The sequence below is a fragment of the Ambystoma mexicanum genome, chromosome 10 (genome assembly GCF_040938575.1).
Source record: "Ambystoma mexicanum isolate Mex_15411 chromosome 10, UKY_AmexF1_1, whole genome shotgun sequence".
Classification (NCBI taxonomy): domain Eukaryota; kingdom Metazoa; phylum Chordata; class Amphibia; order Caudata; family Ambystomatidae; genus Ambystoma; species Ambystoma mexicanum.
Genome location: NC_090932.1, coordinates 1,078,023,185 through 1,078,046,223, shown reverse-complemented (window position 1 = coordinate 1,078,046,223; position 23,039 = coordinate 1,078,023,185). Strand labels below are relative to the sequence as shown.

General features: G+C 45.2%; 1 protein-coding gene across 1 annotated transcript in view; it reads right to left on the bottom strand.

Moving 5' to 3' along the window:
• LOC138492975 (gastrokine-2-like) overlaps positions 1-21,347 on the bottom strand; it is a 67,816-nt gene extending 46,469 nt beyond the window's left edge. The window contains exon 1 of the mRNA XM_069620248.1: positions 21,060-21,347. Within this exon, the coding sequence (XP_069476349.1) occupies positions 21,060-21,347 (288 nt within the window). The remainder of the gene's footprint in view (positions 1-21,059) is intronic.
• Positions 21,348-23,039: the final 1,692 nt, after the last annotated feature.

Sequence of the window (23,039 nt, the reverse complement as noted above, 5' to 3'; positions counted from 1 at the left end):
TCAGGATCCAGTTTGCCATCGCTCAGCCATACAGAATCCTGGCTGCTCTGGTCAGTGCTTCTCTTAAAGTAGTATTTGCAAGTATTGTAGCTAAACAGCGGATCCAGAAACAAACTGAGATTTAATGAACAAAGAGTATCACACTATGCTAACATGTTTTGCTTCCACAGCTCTTCTTCAGGGCTGGGATTCCTCTTACCATTAGATTTTCACTTGATGCATAGACCTTAATGCTTCATACATGTATATTTTAGATCAGTAAATAAGGAATCCCCAATCTGAGCTAAATTCAGTGGCTAGAATCGTAACCAATACATCCACAAGGGAACACGTCACACCTGCTCTAAAAAGACGTAATTGGCTTTACATTGACGTCAGAATCAACTTAAAGGCTCTTAATTTGGCCCACAAAAGCCTCTTTCAATCTTGTCTGCTATAATTCCAGCTCACAATCAGCTGGCCCTTCCCCGCTACAGCTCTATCTATAGCTCAGAGAGTTAAGCGCTTGCCTTACACACAGGGGCCAGCCTGCAGATCACACATTTGAATCCTGGCACTGCTGACTCAGCTCTTCATCCTTCCGAGGTCGATAGATTGAGTACCATTAAATTGAGCATTAATCACACCTATTAGTGCAGTGCATGGAAGCAGGAGGAAAGCAGCATAACGAGCTATATGAAAAGGTGATATTATTGTGAGAGCTCCTCCTTCCAGGGACACAGGCATCACCTCCACTGCTCGCTTTAAAAGCATCAGAGCTACAGGGCGCTCCTTTTATATTTTAGCAGCTAAGCTTCTTAGCTCTCTCCAGGAGAAGGTCAGCTGCATCACTCTCTGACCATTCGATTGCAAATTCAGCACTTACTTGAGGGATTGCTTTGCTGCCATGTTCTTGATGGAACACTGTGCTTATTTGCTTGTTTGGGATGTTGGCACTATATACATGAGAAAGAAAGCTGGATAGCTAGGATAGATAGATTGATAGACAGATAGATAGATACATTGATAGATAGATAGACAGACAGACAGACAGACAGACAGACAGACAGACAGATAGATAGATAGATAGATAGATAGATAGATTGATAGATAGATTGATAGACAGATAGATACATTGATAGATAGATAGATAGACAGACAGACAGACAGACAGACAAATAGATAGATAGATAGGTAGATAGATAGATAGATAGATAGATAGATAGATAGATAGATAGATAGATAGATGGACTGTTATGGCCAAATTAACCAGAAGGCATTAATGAAGTTAATGAAGGAAGCACCGATATGGAGACATTATTCAGTTCTTGGCCCCTCAAAGAGGAGCCCTGCCTTCTAGCTGAGTTATGAAGTTGTGAATTGTGTTTTGCTGGTGCTAGCCATAGAGTTCTAAAAATGGCAGCCACACTTAGTGGCTTATGTAACTACACCTCCCTGGAGTCCTCATTGGGCTTCAGTTTTAAGGGACATGGACACATTTCTCCAGTCTCGTGCACTCTAGCAGCAACAGCGGCAAGGCCTGCATGCCAATAGGTGGTTTGCTCTAGCACCACGTGCAGAAGGGCATCAGCGAATGCCAGTGTTGCTCTTAAACATGAATTCTGGCCCATTCGACTAGGCGAGAGAACCACAGCGGCATTTACATTGTTGCACCAACACCACTTACGGGAAGCATTTCATGGAGGAGTGCAGAGCTGATCAAATGCCTATTTGTGGCCTGAAGACCGATAGAAACCCTTTAATCTGCTAAACATAATTCACCTAGCAACCCTCCCTAAGATGGACAGGATGCAATAAGCACAGCTAATGATAGAATGCTGCCCCTGCGAAGTGTGGTGCAGCTGCACCAGATTTATTGGGCGATCAAGAAGGAGAAAATATCACTGCTGTCTCTACTAGTGTATATGCTCAAGGGCACTCACTAGGGCACAGTGACACTGCCTTGATAAATAGTGCAACCTTGTTTCCAACTTAAGAAACAGCTTCTCTGTACTGGAAACCAAGGAACTGGTGACACAATGGCGCCCAAAAAGGGGTCAGGAGTGGTGGTGGCACTTGAACCAAGTATTCTTTACTCTGTGCCAGAAAACGGTGCTTGTGTCAACCGTTAGAGATTTTATTTGCTATTAACACCATTATGATTACATTGTAAAGATTACTGTGGAGCTTACTCAGCACAAAACATACGACAGCAGTAAAAGCGCCCCCCCCAAATGCAAAAAAAGGCCCTGCATGAACAGCAACAGTGTCGTCTCCCCTCACACATAGACTAGGCAGTTGTGAGGTGACTGGTGGGAATGAAGTCATTGAGCCCCCAATCAATCCGGCTTGTTTGGCCCCTGGCATTGTATCGGTGCCCGCACTGGTAGACTCGCCATGTGCTGCCACGTTGGTTCCACAAAAGACCATGGTCTCTACGACGTCAGGCTCTTATCCTTGTGGGAGGGACATTCGTATCAAAAAGTCCACAATGCCACTATGCCAGAGATTTCTAATGTACATCAAAGAGACCTCATTATGGACCATAGGAACATTATTGTAACTGACGTGTATAGGCCGAAGAGGACTGAGACTAGAGAAGCTTTAAGAAACAAGGGTTTATTCTGGCCTCACATGAGAGTGGGCCATAGTTGCATCAGGCTGCAAAATGGGTCTGAGACTTCTTGGGAGAAAATCAAATACCGGACTGGTGTACGAAGAGTAATACCAAGTGTATTGTTATTGGCTGTGGCCAGAGCAATCTTCCGGGTTTCTGAGTTGTTATAAAAAGCTGAAGAACATATCACCTGCTGCCAACCTAAGACTGCCGGTCTGGTAACAACGGTACCAGTAAGCTTGCGGGTACCATTGTTACCGCACCGGCAAACTACGAGGTCTGCTCGCGGGTCCCTGTCAGCCCAGCAGGTCTGACCTGCCGGACAGAACGGCACCCGCGAGCAGACCTACACAGTAGCCCGGCACCGTTATTAACGGTGCTGGTGCTACCAGCCTCCCCATTCCCATTGAGCCCTGTGGGGCTCAATGGGAATGGGGAGTAATAAATACCGGCATCCGGCAATGGGCAATTACCAGGTCCAGCGGGTCCGGAATGCCCCGGTAATTGCCCATTGCTGGGTGCTGGTAAAAAAATGACTCCGGTCCGTATTTACCGGCACGGCTGCCGCCTCAGTCATAATGAGGCCCATGGTGTTGCTTTTTGTGTTATTGTATGTGTTGTATTGTTTGTTTAGCGCTCCAAGGCCTGTGGGCGAGTGGCACTTTATACAAATTAAACTAAAATAAACTAGACAGTATAAGGCAGCTGTTCAACAACAGATCAGGTCGAGAATGTGTAACAGCACTGCGGTTCCCTCATATACATTATGAGCATTGTGGTAAAATAAAATGTTTTTTTAAGTACCTACTATGCTTAAAATACCACCTGAGTATGGTTTGGCTCATCTGGGGCATTTACAGCATGGAGTACATAGAGAGTGCCGCGTGAGGTAAATATGGGTTACTTACCCCATGCTGCACTCTCTATGGACTCCATGGGCCTCATTACAACCCTGCCAGTCCGGTAACAACGGTTGTTACCAGACCGGCAGAGTACAAGTTTGTAGGCCGGGTGCCTTCCACCCGCCAGGTCTGACCTGGCAGGCGGAAAGGCACCCGCTTGCAGACTTTGACGGTAGCACCGGCACCATTCTAAATGGTGCCGGTGCTACCGTCTTCGGAATAGGAAGAAAATACACAACTCCGGCGGCAGCCTGCCGCACTGCTACCGCCAGAGTTGTAATGAGGCCCCATGTCATTAGAGCATATTTGAATGCTTTGCAGTGTCCCGATTGTTCCACTCTCATTATAAGGTGGTATTTTAGAAATGGGAAGTTTTTCAAATAGCAAATGTTTTTACCAGAAACACCACACTCATGAGACCCGGAAAGTGGAGAGCATGATAAGTTGTATTTAAAATGCTACAACATAGACAGTACTCCGCAACCCCACTTCCTCCCGCACCCTCCCAACATGAGGACAGGTGGGGCTACGAGGGAGGCTGATTGAGGTGGGGGATAGATGAGAAAGGGACCTTTAATGCCAGACGGGCCCAGACCAGGACAGACCCACATCAGGGGAGACTATGCAAGCCTAGCGCCTCAATTCAGGAGAGAGATGCCAACTAACCAACTCCACTAACAATTTCCCCCTCTGCATACACCTCTCAAACTCCAAACCAAACACAACCAAAAACCTACAGCACAACAAACCGCACAAACTTCACTACATTGCAACAACAAAACAAAAAACACACGTAAGCTTGCACAACAGTACACGACGACTACCGGCCAAAAAAAACCCAAGCCCAGCCAACGGACCCACCGGGCTGAGGCTGCCAACAGCACACCACTCCTCTCTTGCACTTTTCCTAATTCATCCCACTAACTCACCCTCCCCTCCTCTTTCAGAGCTGCCAAAGCGCCAGGGGACCACTCCGGTGGTGATAGTGCGCGGTACAAATGCCCTTTAACATTAACATTAACACACAAAACAATACACAGACCACACCACTCCTGTCCCCGACGCCGCCTGACTAGCTGCCCAGCATCATGCGTTCTATATTTGGAATGCTCCTATTGTCATAACGTCCGATAATGACTTTTGATTTGCGGTTTTTCCTTGGTCATGTGACGACACAAAGCTCTCGGATCTGATACGTTATCAGGTGTGCCTGCCACTTCTTCACCACACCTGTGTTTGGACACACCATCCATTTTGAATCACAGGTGTTGACCCAATGTGTTGGTTTAAAATAGCCTTTCACTACAGAAAAATTCCCACCGCCAATTAGCGAGGTGCTTCTATTTACATGCTAAAGCAAATGACTAAATGAAGCGACCAAAGGTCCAGAGAGGTTCCTGCAGTGCCCAGCCACATGCCGCCGAAAGAACCTCAGATATGCGAGCACACTATTTCTACATCTTACATGCAGTGGTCGAAGTGTACAAAACGAAGTAGTGGAACTATTCTCCCTACTGGCCTTCACCCACTCCCCACAAACCCCATCACCACGCCCCATCCCACACACAACACAGACTCCCAAACACATGCACCTGTTGTTTAAGGGAATGTTCAGTGTAGTGCACTGAAAGTGTAAGTTTCAACTTCTTCCTATACTTTTATTTTAAAACGAAACATTCCAAAAGGTTTCTTTTTAAAAATAAAAGTATAGGAACAGTAAAACTTAATAAAAAAAAGTAGAGGAGCACTGCTCCCAACCGCTCCCGCTCACTTCGACCACTGCTTACATGAAGGACATTTTAAGGGGCTCTTTAAGATCGAGGCAGTGCGGTAAAAAAGTGCCGGTAATGAAATTACCACCACTTTTACCACATCACAAAACTAAGAGTTTACACTGAAACTTCCTGTAATCCAGGGCTGAAGTCGAGGGTACACACCTGTGAACAGAGGCCCCCTCCTTTTTCAGAGGACTCCTTGATATGCTAATTTCTGGTGACACCACATTATGATAGGTTATTTATAAGTCGCTGAATGCCCAGAGGTTTCTAAGCGCGGACCCGGGGGGTCGAACCTGTGTTGCTCTGTGTCGTCTTGCTTCCAAGCCGAGCACGTTGCTCCTGAGCTATCCTCCCGAAACATTCAATTGCAATGTTAATGAGTCTCCCCAATTTTATTTTTAGGAGTTGACACCTGCAATTATCCAGCTGCAATATTAATACGTGTGATAATTATAGCATGCATTAATATGCAATTCCCTTAGGTGTCCCTTGGGATTCCATAATGGGGAATAACGGAAATGCCTGCATGACTACGAAGCAAGTACACTCTTCTAGTTACCACATGCTTTCTGCATGCAGAAATGGTAATACCATTTGGCCGAATTGCCACAGGTAATACTGGCACAATTTTAATGAGGGACTTCATTTGATTCTAGAATGTCTACACATTTGACACCAAATGTCCCTTTTCTGATTTAATGTTCATAACTTAAGACTACATTTTCTGCTGATATATTCTTAAATATGCCACCAAGTAATGGCCTTTAAAAAGGTCAGAAAATGTCTGCAGATTTATTGATCAATGTTCCTAACTATGCAAAATGGCTCACACTATGCTGTTTAAATGTTCCAATATATTCTGTAAAAATATTCTGCCATCAAGTATTGAAAAATGCTCTAGAAAATGTCACCGAATATGCTATAAAATGTTACAAGTCTCCTCTAAAAATGTTCACAAATATGTTGCTAAACTGCCCTGAAATATTCTGTCAAATGTTGGAAAAAGGCTGTCGATGTGCCCCCAGGTATGCCAGGAAACTATCTCTTAGTATGGTGTTAACATTTCAGTGGTGTCAATCCTTTTGCTAAATTCTAGTTGTTAAGAGATGGTGTCAGGTGCTCTGTTCATACCCACTCTAGCATTGTGGTTGGGCACTTAAAGGGTTGAGTACGATTTACTTACAAAACCTGAAGGTTAATTGGGAAGAGGAGAACTCACTGCGGCTGAGGGCGATGACATCTTAGGCTGGATAAGAGTGGCTGATAATTGCAGGTGTGGAGCCAACATCTGTCAGTCATCGTGAGGAGTGGGAGAGGCACTTTACTCCAGGACGGGATAGTGGCAAGTCAGCACCAAAAGGCGGAGTTCCAGGGCTGGCTCAAGGAGTAATCAAGCAGTGCAGCCGCACAGGGGTGCCAAGCGCACCGGGGTGCCCCGCATCTCTCCCTCAGCTGCCCTGCATGCTTTCAGAAGTCGGAGTGCATGCGCTCCGACTCCAGAAAGAAATTGCCACTGAGCCATCCTCCCGGACCTGACCACCATCACTTCAGCAGCTCCATTACTTAACCATGCAGGGGTGCAACTGTCCCCACCCTGTGATACAAAGCGTCCCCCCATCAGGACTTGTGCTAATGGATGCTCTACACACAACAAACATCCTACAAACATTACATCCCCAACCTTAAAGGGAGCTCTAGTTAATGTGAGGTCCATCCTAGCTCACGCATTGGACATTGCAGATCTCATCATACCTGCTAGCCATCTCTGAAAGATGTGTGCAAGCTGCCTCTGGCCTCGCACTATCTTTAGCTGTTCCCCCTAATTATATAATTTTTCCGAAAGACAGACTAGACACTAGAGGTGTGGGGTCCCCCTCATAGCCAGAGATTCCCTCCCCTTGAGAGAAATTAGCAATTCTACCATGCCGACAATTGAATTTGATTAAGCTAACCTTCTCTCAAACATCTACGGAAAATATTCACTTGGTTTATCAGCCACTAGGCCCACAACTCACCGTTGAAGAGGATATCACGCAACTTCTTTCTGCCAACTCCAAACCATCATCCAAGACTATTCTCATGGGTGATCACAATGTGGGCTTTAGAGCTGACAACGTTGTAAACACCCTATCCTTAGCTAGCTCCATTAAGTAACTAGAATTTTACGAAATGTATCCTCTGCCCCACTCACAGCAAAGGCTGGATCCTGGACTGGCTTGCCGCCTTGAACTGTAACATCACGGTCACCTCTAATCTGCCCTGCCTCTGAACTGATCACAACATTATCACATCCTTGGCTGTGCCTTTGCGCCCTTCACTAACAAGGAATTCCTGTAACATAACATCCTCCCGTATTTTGCCTTTACTGAACGGGCTCACCAACTTGCAAATTCCTATCAGTGGCCCTGCTACCCTGTTAGATATCTACAGTGAATCCCTTATGCTGATTGATCATCAATACTGTGGCCCCACTTACCCAACGTAAAGCGAAACCTACCGCACATCTCAATTCCTAGTTCACCTCTGACTTTAAAGCACTTTGTGCAAATAAATGAGTGGCTCAAACCTCTTGAAGGAACAACCCTTCTGAGTCAAATAAAGCATTTTTCACATCCCTAGCGAAGGCCCACAAACACTTCATACTTCTAGTGAAAAAGTTCCACCTATTACACAAGAATTGCTGCAGCTAACTCAAGTTCCCGGGAGCTCTTTGCAATATTACAGGAGTTAGAATTGTGCGCACTCCCCTTAACTAACAGCACAAAGGACAACACTTGGTGCACCCACATACAAGATGCCCTTCTATATATAATCACCTCACTTCAGAAGAAGATACAGCTGAAAAAGAAAACACTAAGCAGTTCCTCCGCAGAGCATCCAACCACTGAGCCCCCAGCCATTCTGCAAAATCTTTCACTATTCAACTTATTCCTGATGCCAAGGGAATGTCTGCCCCGCCACAGTCATTAAGGACTGCGCTGAAACACTTGCACCTTTACTCTACCTTTACCCGGCCAGCCTCAAGAACTACCTCCCGATCACCACTGTCCGATTCCTTCTCAAAAACCTAGATTGCGCAGCATACCTTCAGATCCAGTCGCACCTTGAATCCAACAACCTCCTGGGTTTGCGGCAATCCGGGTTTCGACCAGACCATGCACAGAAACGGCATTGTTAGACATAAAAAAACTATTGGATGAATTCAAAGATACTGGCAAGATAGCCCTCTTCCTCTTGTTGGATTTGTCAGCCGCCTTTGATCTCGTGGACCACCAACTCCTTTGCAACACATCCACTCTGCAGCACATTTCTGTGCTGAAGCCATAGCCTGGATCTCCTCTTTTCTGACCAACAAATCCATGAGAGTTTTCTCAGCCTCCGCCCCCCTGCCCCTGTCACTTGGGGAGTCCCCCAAGGCTCATGTATGTCACTTACCTTGTACAATATCTTTACCAGCCCCCTTTTGACCTCTTAGATGACCGGGGCTTATCCTACACAAACTACACTGATGATACACAACTACTCCTACCCATCACAGGTAACTATGCTACTGACTCAAACACACATCAGTCTACCAAAACATCCAAGTCTGGATGGCCTCCCACATGCTATGCCTCAATAATGATAACAGTAAAATTCTCCTGGTCGGCTTGAAAACCTTACTAAGTGAACTTGACAGAGCTTTCAGTTACTTTGTCATTGATGGCAACACTATACCAGTCTCCGGTGATGTCAAGACCCTAGGTATCTACCTAGACTCCACTTTGTGTCTATTAAGGCAGATCAACGCCATCACCTCATCTGCGGCCTACATCACAAAGTTAATTAATGCATGTAGATAATTTCCTTCTACTGACAGCCGCCTCACCATTGATCGGGCGCTCATCGGCTCTAGACTGGATTAATGTTACATCTTATTTGCAGGCACCTCCGCTCGTAACATTAGCAAGCTGCAGGTCATACAGAACAATGTGCACAGGGCTGCGCTGAACAGCCGCCAGAAGAAGTGCTCAGTGACGTCCAATTAGTGAGTGCATTATCTTCAAAGCACTAGCCATCACCCACAAATGCCTCTCGAACACTGCCCCAAGTTATCTCTCACAAAAGCTCTTAAAAGCGCACTTAGCGAGACCTACTCACACCTCCAAAACTCACCGCCTCATCATTTAAGGCTAATACTACAGAGATCTGGGGGTGCTAAGCTTCCCGGTCATTGCCTCCAAGAATTGGAATGCCTGTCTGGAGGGGACAAGTCATGCAAAGCTGTAAATAGCCTCACATATTCTCAGAATATTATCAGGTTCTGAAAGATACATGGTGAAATCACAAATTGAAACGCAAACTGCACTCTCCTATCCGACTTACTCCTGCGATACTTTGAATTCACTGCCACTCAACTACTACCACATAACCCTTCAATCTCTGCCTGATCTTTAGGCCACCTGGCCTTCGCAACGTCTTTCTCTATCATCCCAATAACTACTTCCCCACAGCAGCTCTTACTGCTCCTGTAGGAGAGGTTAACATGTCTAACCCTGACAACCATCTTGAACAGGGTTTTCTACTCTTTGACCACTCCCCTGACATGTGCACTGTCGCACTTTTGCTTATTGCCTTCTACCCCCTCTTTCGTACTCGTCTTAAAAATCATCTTCTTTCTTCCTAAATTGGTCAAAGTTGTAATTTTCTTTTGTTTTGGACAGCTTTTATTGTGTTCAGCACCAAGGTGGTCGAGCTGCTGATGTCAAGCACAGCTCGGCCACCCCATGGCCGTGGCGTCTGTCGGCCCGTCAGGGGGCCAGATCAGACGGGCCCAGTGAAATCCATGGACCAGGCAGCAGGCCAGGAGCTGTCTGGGCCACTTAAGAACAGCCCAGCCTGGGCCACATGTGGAGGGGCGACCCAGACCAAGGCTGCCCAGATGTGCCCCCAAAGGCCCACCTCGTGGCCAGCGAGGTGGGTCTCTCATTGAAGTCCTCCTGTGCTGTGTATGCTAGGAGCAGTTCGGGTGAAGGTAAGTGGCCAGCCCCCCTGCACCTCACGACGCATTGCAACAGTGTATGAGGCAGCATCCCTATGACAACAGGGACGCCACTAGAAGTCAAAATGGCACACAGAATATAAATAATGCAGTGAGGTGCGGCAGTGAGCACAGGTGGGGCCCAATGCCATCGGGGCCCACCGTGAAGATAACCTTCAATGCAGTTGCGGCGGTGAGCGCAGGTGGGACCCAATGTCGACAGGGCCCATCCTGAAGGCAACAAAGGGGCCATGGGTTGTGCAGTGAGCATGGGCAGACCCCCACTCTTACAGGGGGCTGCCAAGGATTATATATAGAGCGTGCACCATTGCAGTCAGTATGGGTGGCCTCACGTGGTGGACTGGGCTACCCTGAAGAATGAAGAGGGCCCAGGGCTCTATTTGTCATCAAGAGGCCCCAACCAGCCAAGCAACGTTCCAGCCCTGTCCTCCAGGAGAAGACTCAAGTCAGCACAGGATCACTACTCAGCATTGCCTGCAGCCAGCTCACTGCCCAGCATTGCCTGTAGCCAGTGTCATAGCCAGCACAGAGCTAGCGCCCCAGCAACTGATGCCAAGGTACTGTGAAGGAGTGGCTGACTGCAGCAGTCACCACGTTGTGGCAAAGGGGGTAATTCCAAGTATGGAGGTAGCCATGCCGCTATTTGCGGCATGGATACCCCCATACCGGGTACCAGGTACCAGGCCCGGGTTCCCTGAATGGGGAAATACCGGGCCATTCCGACCTTGGAGGGCCCGGTATTTCCCCATTCAGGGAACCCAGACCCTGTGCATCCCCATTCCCATTCGAGCCCCCATAGGGCTCGATGGGAATGGGGAGCATGCTAACAATGGGCCCGTTAATGACGGGCCCGTTGTTAGCATGCTGGTCTGCTCGCGGGATCCCGCTAAGGACGCCTGGTAAAACCAGGCGTCCTTAGCGGGATCCCGCGAGCAGACTCGTAATGGGGCGGTAAGGGGTTCACAGCCAAGGTCGTAATGACCTCCATAGTGTTTTATGTTGTATATATCTTGTTAGTCACTATATATATATGTAGGTGTAGTTATATGTATATATTTATTTAAATATTGTTATGTATGGTTATTGCTAAGTAAGGGAAAGTATAGAGTTGGGGAAAGTAATCGGGGGTATGTTAAGTAGATGGAAAAGTTAAGTAGGGGTAGGAAGTTATGTAGAGATGGACATTAGTTAAAATAAAGAGTAGAGGGGGGGTACTCTGGCTTGACATAGTGGGATAATGTGGCGGCCTGCCTGAGGCTGTCTTGCGAGCGGACTCCACCCACAGAGGCCATCCTCTGGCCTCACACACCTTGTGGGTTGCACCTGAATGTTGGTATGGGGTCTGTTGCGCAAGACTCACCCTAATGGTCCCTGAGACCCCTCCAAGGAAGGGTGAGCTGATGTAGCAGGTCCCCAGTCAGTTTGGAACTCACGTCAGGGGAATCCATGAAAAAAGGGAAAAGGTATAAAAGGTATTGGTGTTTTTATTAAATAAAGAGGGGTTCCCAATTGTGATCCCTATAAAATTCACACTGTGTCCATTATTGTTCAAAGAACTCAGAGTTTAGCTCATCTACTGTTCTCAGCAATTTTTATTTGGCAGGTGTAGCGATCCTCCCTACCCAGCAGCCTAGGGCTTTTGTTATCCATGGGAACTGTTCCTGCTTCAGGAAAGAGGAGTGTACACCCTTGCATGGACCAAAGCCAAGAAACAGGGGCTGCATAGAGGTAAATACCGAAGAGGAACACTTGATGTGTGGACATTGGGCTCACGGATAGAAGCTGCAGACCTATGAGCAGTAACAAAGGCTGCCAGTGTATATTGCTAACATACAAGAGGTGCATGTGAGCACAATGGAAGCAGCATCAACACAGGACTTTTTTAGGAGTGGGTGGAACACAGCATAAATCTCCGAAACCTTTGGCGTGGTTTGCTTCCCAAATGGACAGACCACGTCCACTGTTTGGCATTCTGGCCAGGTGGCAGATTAAATTCTGCTATGCATTTCTGCCAGGCCCTTCATTTGTGGGCCAAGGCTCTCAAGCCCTTGCTCCATTTCCCACTGCAGTAGTCTCAATGTATGTATGTCCTACAGAACCGGTTTTGCCCAAGGTCTGTAGTGTTTGTGCTCCTTGTGACATTTCCCTGGCACCTAATGTCTCCATATTAAGACCACCTGTTCCCCCCTTTGTAGTGTCACCATTCACTAGTGCTCCCAATGCCAGATCAGCATTTCACATCTTCTACTTTTGCTGTGGGAATCCTACATGGGTATCTCCACTCATTGCTCATTTCCCACTGGTGCCCCTCCCACCAGCCATAAGGGGTGCTCCAACCTTGTGTCTAGTTTGAGCTTGTGGTCCAAAGGCATTTCTGCATCCACCGTGATCTATCCTCGTCAACTTCAAAAGTTTGGGGTCCCACAGAATGATCTCATCTTCTGTCTCCAGTTCTGGTGGCAAAGTTTGTGCTGCCCAGTTAACACATCTTTAGAAACAGTTGTTCAAAGCTTACACACCACACTGACACATGCCAGGCACAAGTAACCCATCCAGTCTTTTGTTTAATCATTGCTTTCTGATAGTTGTAACTCTTGTTTTTCCACTATAAATGCACGACTACAATGCAAGCAACGAAGATCCTGTGAAACTAGCCCTACTGTGACAAGTCCACACAGACCATGATGAATCCTAACCCTTGACTACACACTCAACCCGAGAAGATGGAGTAATGAGGCTCAAGCCACGGTATCCAAAAATCACTGTTGATGGATGAAATGTATCAGCAAGAAGACGACAGAGAAGCAACAAATCCCGCACTGCCCTTGTCAAGGACAGTCTTTGAAGCAATTCAAGCCACAGCAATCAAGGACCATTCTCATTCAAAGCTAAACACAACCTCTAACAAAACCAGACTGATTATCATGCACCAGAGTCTGCACCAAGCGTTCAATTCTCAAGGCTAAAACCTTCGCCAAGATTTTGTTATCTGTATTAATTAAGCTTATTGGACGATAGCTGGAGGGCAGATTTCTATCCCTCCCCTTCTTTAAGAAAACTGAAATGCATGATTAGGGAATGGTGGTAACAGACTGTCTCTCTTAGAGGCAATGAACATATCCCTCAATAGTTCCAACGCAGACTCTGGTAATATCTTGTAAAATTCAACAGGTAAACCATCCGGCCTCGGTGACTTCCGCGTGTTCAGGTTGTGCATTGCAAACTTGAGTTCATCCATAGTTATAGCAATTTAAAAGTTCCATTTGATCAGTGTCTGTCATTTTAGGAATACTTAAATTACTTTAAAAAGATTCACTATGCCCCGTAATACCCGGTTCATTCTGATATAAAGTAGTGTGGTAATGTTTAAAAACATCATTAATTCCTTTTGGGTTAAACGTGGTAACACCATCTTCTCCACAAATCGACTTCATTGCTCCATCAGAGTATTGCCGACAAAGCCTATATGCTAACCATCGGTCACATTTCTCGCCCCTCTCAAAGTATGAACACTTGACTCTTGATACAGATCTCTCTCTGCCCTCTATGTTAAAATTCCATTCATCTGCTTCCAAAAGTTACACAACTCTTTCTTCTTACCTGGGCATCCCGGATCCCTCACTAAGTAATTTGTTACTTCCTGCAAATCTAACCTCACTTTCTCAATTTTCTTTCTCTTCCCGCTGAATAGGCCTAAAACTAGACCCCTCATGGTACACTTAAAAGCTTCCCAAACAACTTTGGTACTTAGTTCATCAGTGTGATTTTCTGTCACAAAATGATTTGCTTCTGATCTCATCTTTTCAAGCAAACCTTCATCATTTAGGATAGAAGTTTTAATCCTCTATGTAAAAGAGTTTCAGAGTTCAAAGTCTAATTTCAAAGCCATAGACACAGGTCCATAATCTGTTACCATAATGTTTCTGATTTCACCTGTTTTATAGTTTTCAGTCATCCTACCACCTGTAAAAAGCATGTCTATGCGAGAGTAAGTAGAATGCGAGCCCGAATAAAAACTGAATTTTCTCAAATCTGGGTACTCCAGCCGCCAAGTCTTTTAAATCATGTTCTTCAACCAAGGACTGGAGTGATGAATAATGATAATCCTTCCTCATTATCGTCCGAATCAAACTACGATCTAAAAGGGGATCCATTACCAAGTTAAAGTCACCTCCCAAAATAATGTTAGGCAAATCCGGATCTTGGATCATTTGAGAGACTTTCCTGCAGAAGAATCTATCATCGATAGAGGGGGCAGAAACATTACACAAAATTGCAGCAACTCCTTGGATTTCCACCAGTAACACAATAATTCTCCCATTTTTATCAGAACACTCCCTTAGAATTTGAACTGGTGCATTTCTACGAATTAATATTGCAACCCCTCTAGATCATGAGGAATAACATGAGCCATAGGCGCTACCTACCCACATCTTTTGTACATTTTTTATCTAGCATGTGCATCTCCTGCAAGAAGTAGATATCACTTTGCAGGTCATCCATACAATGGAAAACCTTCCGTCTTTTAACCTGTTTATTAATTCCATTGACAGTCCAAGTCATGACTTTCAAGTCAAGTCTCGTAGCCGTAGTCATCTTGTAAAAAAGCACAAAGCACAAATAAATATGCACTAGTTTCAAAGTCAAGCAAAAAAAACCAAGCCCCCCCTCTTAATGAAAAGCTGGAATCCAACACCAACAAAGGAATACAAAACCCTATACAGCTGGCTCCCCTCCCAATTTAAAAGAAGAATCTAACCCAATTAAGTACTAAAACATTTATTATGTTTGAAGCAGCAGGGATGACACGTACATCTAACTTCCAGTCTACAAACTATTATTATATCTGCCCATATAGAGCCACAGACCCACAGTTATAGATCTCTTCCACAAGTGAACAAAGACCACTCTAACTAACTTCGTAATAGCAATTACGCTTTGAACTTATCACTTCAACGAATTGATCACCCTCCTAGACACAGTATATTAACCAATAACCAACAACTGGACCAATTTGCGGATAAAGTTAACACAAATGAGTTAATTTTTATACGCAAATGACAAATTTGAACATCCTGGCCCAAAGAGCTGCCATTCCACTGGTGAATGCCAAAGTCTGAAAGCATCTTATCCATTTCCCAGTGCATCACAAAACAGTGTAATCACATGAATTCCTGCTCATCACAATCATCAGTAGCAATTTTCCCAGACAGCACATCCCATCTTCCATATCATATACCGTACTTGGGGATACTAATTGTAGCTTTCACATATAAAAGCCAGAAGTCCCATTGACTTTCGAAGCACTATACCCAAAAACAACCCATGGGCCTCATTACGAGGAGGGCAGTAAGGGGTTAACAGCGCCGGTAAAGGTGCTGGAGCCGTCAATCCCTTACCGCCCCATTACGAGGTCCGCTCGTGGGACCCGCTCAGGACGCCTGGTTTTACCAGATGTCCTTAGCGGGTCCCGCGAGCGGCCCAGTATGCTAACAATGGGCCTGCCATTAACGGGCCCGTTGTTAGCATGCTCCCCATTCCCATTGAGCCCTTTGGGGCAAAGCTACCTGCAAACTCGTAATGAGGCCCCATGTCTCTCAAAAGTGCTAAGCTAACAAGCTCCATGGACCCCTTTCCCTCATGTGACAGCCACGCATGACATGTATGCAAAGCCATATAAGTTATTATTAAATCAAATTGTTTGAACAGTTAAGTATATTCTCCCACATGCAATAAGTCTCTGGCCCTCATTACGATACTGGGCGCTAAACCATGGTGCTATTAGCACCATGGTTGGTGCTGGTATCGTAACAAATCCGCCAATGTTCAATGGGGAATTACCACCCCATTCCAAGGTTGGTGGGGCGGTAATTCCCCATGGAACATTGCCCCTTCCCCATTCCCATTTTTGCCCCATAGGGCTCAATGGGACTGGGGAAGGCGCTAAGTACGGGTATGCAAATTGCGGTACCGTACTTAGCACCAAGGTCCCTTTGCGGGTCCCTACTTTAACGCTGGTCTAGACCAGCCGTTCAGGTCGGGTCCCGCAAAGGGACCTCGTAGTAAGGCGCTAAGTGTTTAATGGCACTGCAGACTTTTACGGCGCCGTTAAACATTTAGCGCCAGGGTCCTAATGAGGCCCTCTGTGCGAGTTCCTCTCATTGTGATTCAAATCAAACCTTTAGTGCTGTAACAATACAACTTTCACACTCAAAGCACTCGCTTCATGCATACAGACTATACCAATTATATATGCTGATAAAGGCATTCCCAGAGAGCGTACATCCAGGCATGACTAACATTATCATTGTAGTCATCTGTACAGTTAACAGTGCAGCGCAGCAGTATCTACTGAAAGGTATGTACTTTCAGTATATATCTTAGTCAAAATAAGAATGTTATGCTTGTTTTACAGAGCAAATCACATTATCAAAATGCATAATAAAAGTATAAATTGTCTTCTGACAGAAGGATATGGGCAGTCTGGTACCTCCACTTGTTTTTCTTGAAATACCACTTTGATAAAGGGAAGGAGACAAATTGCATCAATGAGGACTTCTAGCTACTTTGTCTAACATCAAAGAGTATTTGGGGTACAGAGGAATGACAACAGATCTTTCTATTTGAGAAATGTGCCTGAGATAAAATACTTGTATACTAGAATCCGTAAGTACATAAAGCACACAGGAGATGGTGCGCATTTCATTTTTCAAAACACTCATCCGACCATTAAAGTGATTGTGACATGAACCACATGCGATCATTCGGTCAGTCGCCGGATTTGGATGCAAGGCTAAAATGGTTGAGATTTGTTTAATTCCATTGGAGCACGTAGCCTGCCAGATGTTTGGAAAAGGAAGGACAGAGAAGGGAAGTTGCGCACAGACATTCTTACAGAGTTATTTGTTGTGATCTGTATTATATTATGGCAGACAAAGATTACCGTTTCCGCCTCCCCGCAACTCTCAAAGAGGAGTTGAGAATCCAATGTTTTCTTAGCTTTGTCCACAATGTTCTCTGTTGCACGAATTTGGATAACAAATGTGAATAGCAGACCACGTCTCCATTTAGATGGGGTTCACTTTTCAAAAGTCTTCAGATATTGCGAAGAGTCTTGCAATTCAACAACAAAGACTTGTTCCATTTCCAAAATCATGTCTCTGATTGGTGTGTCAGCTAGTATGACACTGCTGAATCATTGTGGTCGATTGGTAGACTCTGATCAGATAAGACCAATCAAAACACTATAATTTGTTGGTTCTTTTCCTGAGTGCGGACCAATCAGCTAATACACAAAAAGGATACATATATTGGAAAAGCACAATTGAGGGACCACGTTGATATATTATATGGGGAAGGACATGTGAATTGCACACAAAGGAGGAATTCATATTTATAACAGAGGTGAAACAGCGAAAATTGAAGAATTCAATTTTCTGTGAATTGTAAGCAGCACAAATTGAACAATAACGAATTATGACACATATTCCGAAATAAAATACAATTGAAACCAAAATAATTAGGCAATATGATCCGAGGAGGGGGGGCATTACTGGTCGGATAATACCCCTGGGGCCCACTTATGCTAGGGCTTTAAAATAGCACCGGGCGCATCACCTGACCGGTAATCCCCTTCCTCTCATGTCATATTGCCATTAGTACCCTGGCACGTTGAACCGGGTACTAATTGCACCTGTTCTGGAGTCAAGAAATGGCAGTGTGGGTTTTTCTCGACTCAAGAAAAAAAAAGAAAAAAAAAGGACTACAAGTAGTCACTTCTCCCTTTCCGTGGCAGCCATTAAAATAAATGTTAAAAAAGTAAACAAAAAAATGGCCGCAATGGAATGGGCGACTGGCAGCCACTCGTGGGGAGAACTCCGGGATGCGGCAGGGCTGGGGGCCTTGTCGGGCAGATTAGGCCCGGGCGAGGGCCAATGAGCTTGCTTTTTACAAGCTCATTGAACCTCGCCAGGTACTAACCAAGAATAAATGTGGTGTGGTTTTGACAGAAGAAAGAATTGTTGAAAAGGCAACATTGCAGTAAAACATTATATAGAAATATGTGCATGCAAATCATGTATATTAGAGTCAAATATTTCCATGTAACCTTAAACCAAATGGAAAGTCTATTATTATATGTCACATGAAGTATATCTTTGTCAAATCACTATTTAATGTTTCAGCGCAGAAGAGGTATTTTTTATTTCTGCAACATATAAAAGGAAACGTTACAGTTGGTTAAACCATAGAGTAATTGTTTGATATTGACAGAGTCACTAACCATTTTTTAAGTGTATGAATAATACGCCCCATTTCCTACTGCTCACAGAATAAAAAGATTATTGGTCTTAATCTGAGTTTGACCCTTTCATTGAAGGAAGGATATTTCTAGCGACATCATTCTGTGTCTTCCCACTCAAAGAAGCCAATAAACAGCTACATTATTTCATTTTACTATCATTTTAACCTTGATTATTTTAACATTATATAACGTTTCCACCAGCCCAAGGTCACATAGTTGGCATATCTAGTTCCTATGCTTTCTGGGACTGCCTGCGACACCACCTCTCAGTTTCCAGACTGTGGACACTGTCCCTGCATGCTCTTCAGGGTTTTTTACTCTAAGTAGCCTGCTGGGTTGCATCTTTTATTTAGCAGGCTGAAACATTTCATTTAGCTGTGTGTCTGAGTCTGGGTCCCAGTGGGTGATGAATCTTGCCCTCTTTTCTCTCTCATTCACGCTCTCACGCTCCTCTTCATCCTCTCTTTTTCTCTGTCCTCACTGGCTTTCATGCTTTCCCTCGCTCTCTATCGCTATCTCACCTTTGTGCAGGAGGGCGTTTTTTTCCACTGATGGGCCCATCGGTCAGTGCTCACCCTCTAGTACCTGTAAAACAAGATAGCTGCACCACGTGAGGAATGGGTGGTGCAGGATTCACTTACTCCAACACGACTGAGGACTCAGTAATTTGGCAAAGGGAAGTCTGTTTAATGACAAGTACATCAAACAGGGAAACAATTGGAAATCAGCATCATGGCGATCGCCTGTCTCGCTTCAACTTCCTTGAACTTCAGTTGAACAGCAACTTTTATACATAAAACTCATCATCACTGACGTCTAACTCTACAATTTCGTCATGCAATATAATTGGTTAGGAAAGGTAACTTAAGTATAGGTGCAATATCTGTATATGGTAACAGAGCATGCGGATTGGATAACTCTTATCGGGTGGGCGTCTAAGCCCGACCCTCTAAATCATGCGTGATAGACATGACTACAACTACGACGTCCCATTGGTTCTACTACCTATAGGACCCTAGATAACTTGGTCCATCGTGATTGGGCAGGTTACACCCCTAGGCGTAAATCTCCATTTTAATTAGCAGCATGCAGACTAGACACTCAGGTGCCTAGTGCCCCAAGATTCACCCTGCCTCCCTTCCATCAATCAGGGCTTTTGAGCTATGTGTCAATTAGTTGGCTGGGTATGGCCTCGAAACTGTAGTATCTTATCTAGAGAAGTTATGGCACCCTTGGATTTGGGTGACATCAGACGTTGGTAATTCTTCGCGCCTGACTGGTCACATGTCTGTTCACCGTGAATCTGCTTCAGTTTCTAGCTTTTTGTGGATTCGATTCTTCTTTAGCCTCGCCACCTGCCTGTGCCCCTTTTATCTTGACCTTCATGGGGCAGGCTGGTATACTCTGAAGTTTCGATTCTCTAGCGTTGCCGCTCTCCCCCTTTCCTTGGGTTGACCTCGAATTCCCATGCATGAGCTGCTCTTTGTTGAGTTTCTATTCCGCTCTTTTTCCTGGCTGCCTTTGCATACTTCTGCATACACAATGGAGTCGCACTTGTATAATGTGCCTTATTGAGGTAGATATTTGTTTGGCGCTTGCCGCTCTATCCTTCTACTAAGCACTGCAAGCTGTATCATTCTCTTAGCTTCTTGCGTTCCAAGCCTATTTGCACGCGTTAACTGGTTGGTTACTTCCATCTTGTCTCATCACAACGTTTCCTTATGGTTTAACATTGTCTCTTTCCTGTGTCCATTACAACTATTTTTCATAGCTGCTCGCACCGGCGTGCTATTCTTGATAGCTGATTTCATTCATTCGCGAGTCTGTCCAGGCCCTTGTGTCATTTCCATTGGCCCTCCATTAAGGCTCTTTGGGTATCTTCGTGGACCGTCTGCAGGTACTCTTAATTTCGTCTCAGCTGCTGGTAATGTTGCCTAAGAGGGTATCGTACAGCTCATGGCTGTCTGGTTATGGGTGCTTCAACAGGTACGGCTCTTCTGATGTACACTGGGCAGAGTCCCAGCGCGGCTCTAAGTTGGTTCATTTGCTCTTCATACATCACATACCTTGGTGAGTATGCTCCTGGTACCTTGAACTGGGGAGCAGGGGTGCCGGCCATCTTCAGGACCTTCTCTGCACTCTCCCCTCTGGTCGATTCATCAACCACTTATGATTCTTCTTTTGTATTTATTTCTTTAGATTCTTCAGTGTTTTGTTCATCGTCTTCAGGGTTTGTACACGAGGGTGTGAATGTGTGCGTCTTTGGAGTCCATATTTTTATCACACCCTTCAAACTTCCTGCTGTTTTTACATGTTCATATTTGTTCCATGTCATTAGCTGCCATTGTCCGTTTGGGCTGCAGTAGATCCATTTCCCTTCATACTTTCTTCGTTTCCTGGGATATGTAAACTTTGTTCCTTCTGGCGCAAATTCACTAGCCTTCACAAAGTCTCTTATTTCTTCATCAGTCAAATCTCTGGGCTTCCATCCTGGTTCGACATCGACCATTATTTTCATCTCAATGGCTCTCTTCACAGTTTTCTGGCACTGTGTGATGATTATCTTGATAACACAGAATCCTAGCATTATCATTTCTAGTACGGCTCCCAGAAACTTGAATATGTCCGCCATCCATTGTGGGACGCATGAGAACAGGGCTCCAAACCAGCTGTCATCGTCCACCTCATCACTTCCATCGATCATCTGGTTCTTTAGGTTTGTCAACATGCTTATGGCTTCTGTTAGGGTTCCATTTTCCTCATCGTGCGATGGTTTAAATGTGCAACATGATTCTCCGATTTTTGCACAAACACCTCCATCCATTGCTGTGATCATGTCTAGTACATATCTGTTCTGGAGGGCCATCAGTCGGATTGCTCTTAGTTCCTCTTTGATCGCGTTAAATCCCTTTATAGTAGAGTTGATGGTCTGCAATAACTCCCATCTGGTTATCTGCAACCATTTCGTATTTGCAACAACTTGGACCTGGGGCAGGAGTAGTGTTGTGAATACTGTTGAGGTGAGGCTAAACAGTCTGTGCTTGTATGGGATTGCATGGAATGCTTCTTCTGATTTGGTAGAAAATTAATTCTCTCTTCATCCGGGATATCAGTTCCACAGTTCTCCTCTTCCTTAGATGAGCATCTGCTTTCGGAAAACTGTCAATACTCAGGTCATTTTTTGGGATCACTAGTGCAGGAACATGGACGTTCACTAGTGTGCATATGCCTCCCCAATTTTCCGGCAACCTTATGTATGCCTTAGATCCACACACCCAGTAATAGTCCATCATAACTGCAGTTCCTTGTGTCATTCCTGGGCCCTCATAAATTTGTCTGCAGTTTTGATTCTACCCCATCTTTCTCGTGCCGTTGCTTCTGAAGCATAGTTTTGGGCTCTCCAGTGGTATTATTTGCAGGGGTCCTCCTCTGTTCTCGACCCATGTCAACAGCTTTACCAGCTTTGGCCATAGAGGTTTGTATAACCTCTGCAAATTCTCTATTGCTTCTCGGCAGGCTCCAAAGACCATCAAGCTCAGCAGATTACTACTCCTTCATGTGCTGATACCATATGTTATTTCCGAGATGGGCTGTGCTGTCCAGTTAATCGTTGAGTTCGTTGTTATCTTTATGCAGGCTTCTCTTGATTCTCAGCGTTCTTCTGTAGTTTGCTATGACTATGTCTTTAAATGCATCTGTGCTGCTTTTCCACTCTGGGTGTCTCGGTGGAGCAGGTTGTCTTGGCTGTGTCGCAGTGGTAGGAGAAGGTTTTGTGTTCCCTATTCTTCCCTTTTTTGTAAATTTTTTATAGACTTCCTCTAACCACCATTGGCTCACCAACTTCCCACCGTGTGGCTGTGTTGTAGGCCTGGTGCTTGTTCCTTGTGTTGGAGCTGGCGTGCTTGCTGTTACAGTCTCTGTAGTTTTATTTCTCAGCTCTTCGTGCAGTTTCTTTGCTCTAATTATGAACAGGAACAAATGATTTATCAGCAATTGTGTTCTCTGTGTGAGTTCCTTTGTGGCTACTTCTGTTCTTTTGAGGGATTTTGCTATGCCCTCTCTCTTTGGTTTCTCACTTGGCTCCTCTTGGTTACTTCCACTATTTTCTGGGGCTGTTCGTTCAGTAGGCAGTTTCTCATTATCGGTTGCCCTTGTTTGAGGCCCTGTTGCCATTGACACTTGCCCTTGTTGGTGCGCATTCAGTGTGTGCGTGCGTGCAGTGGTCAGTGCTTGTAACGCTCACCTGAATCCTTTGGAGGCGCGGGTCTGGTCTGGGCGTTCTCCGAACCTTCCAAAGTCACGCGTAGGTCTTTGGCACCACCCTGGAAGGGCCCCCTCCTTACTGTGATCTTAATCTGGAGAGTGAGATGTCTGTGGGCAGATAAGAAACAGGGGTTAACGTCTGCCTGACGGGGTTTCG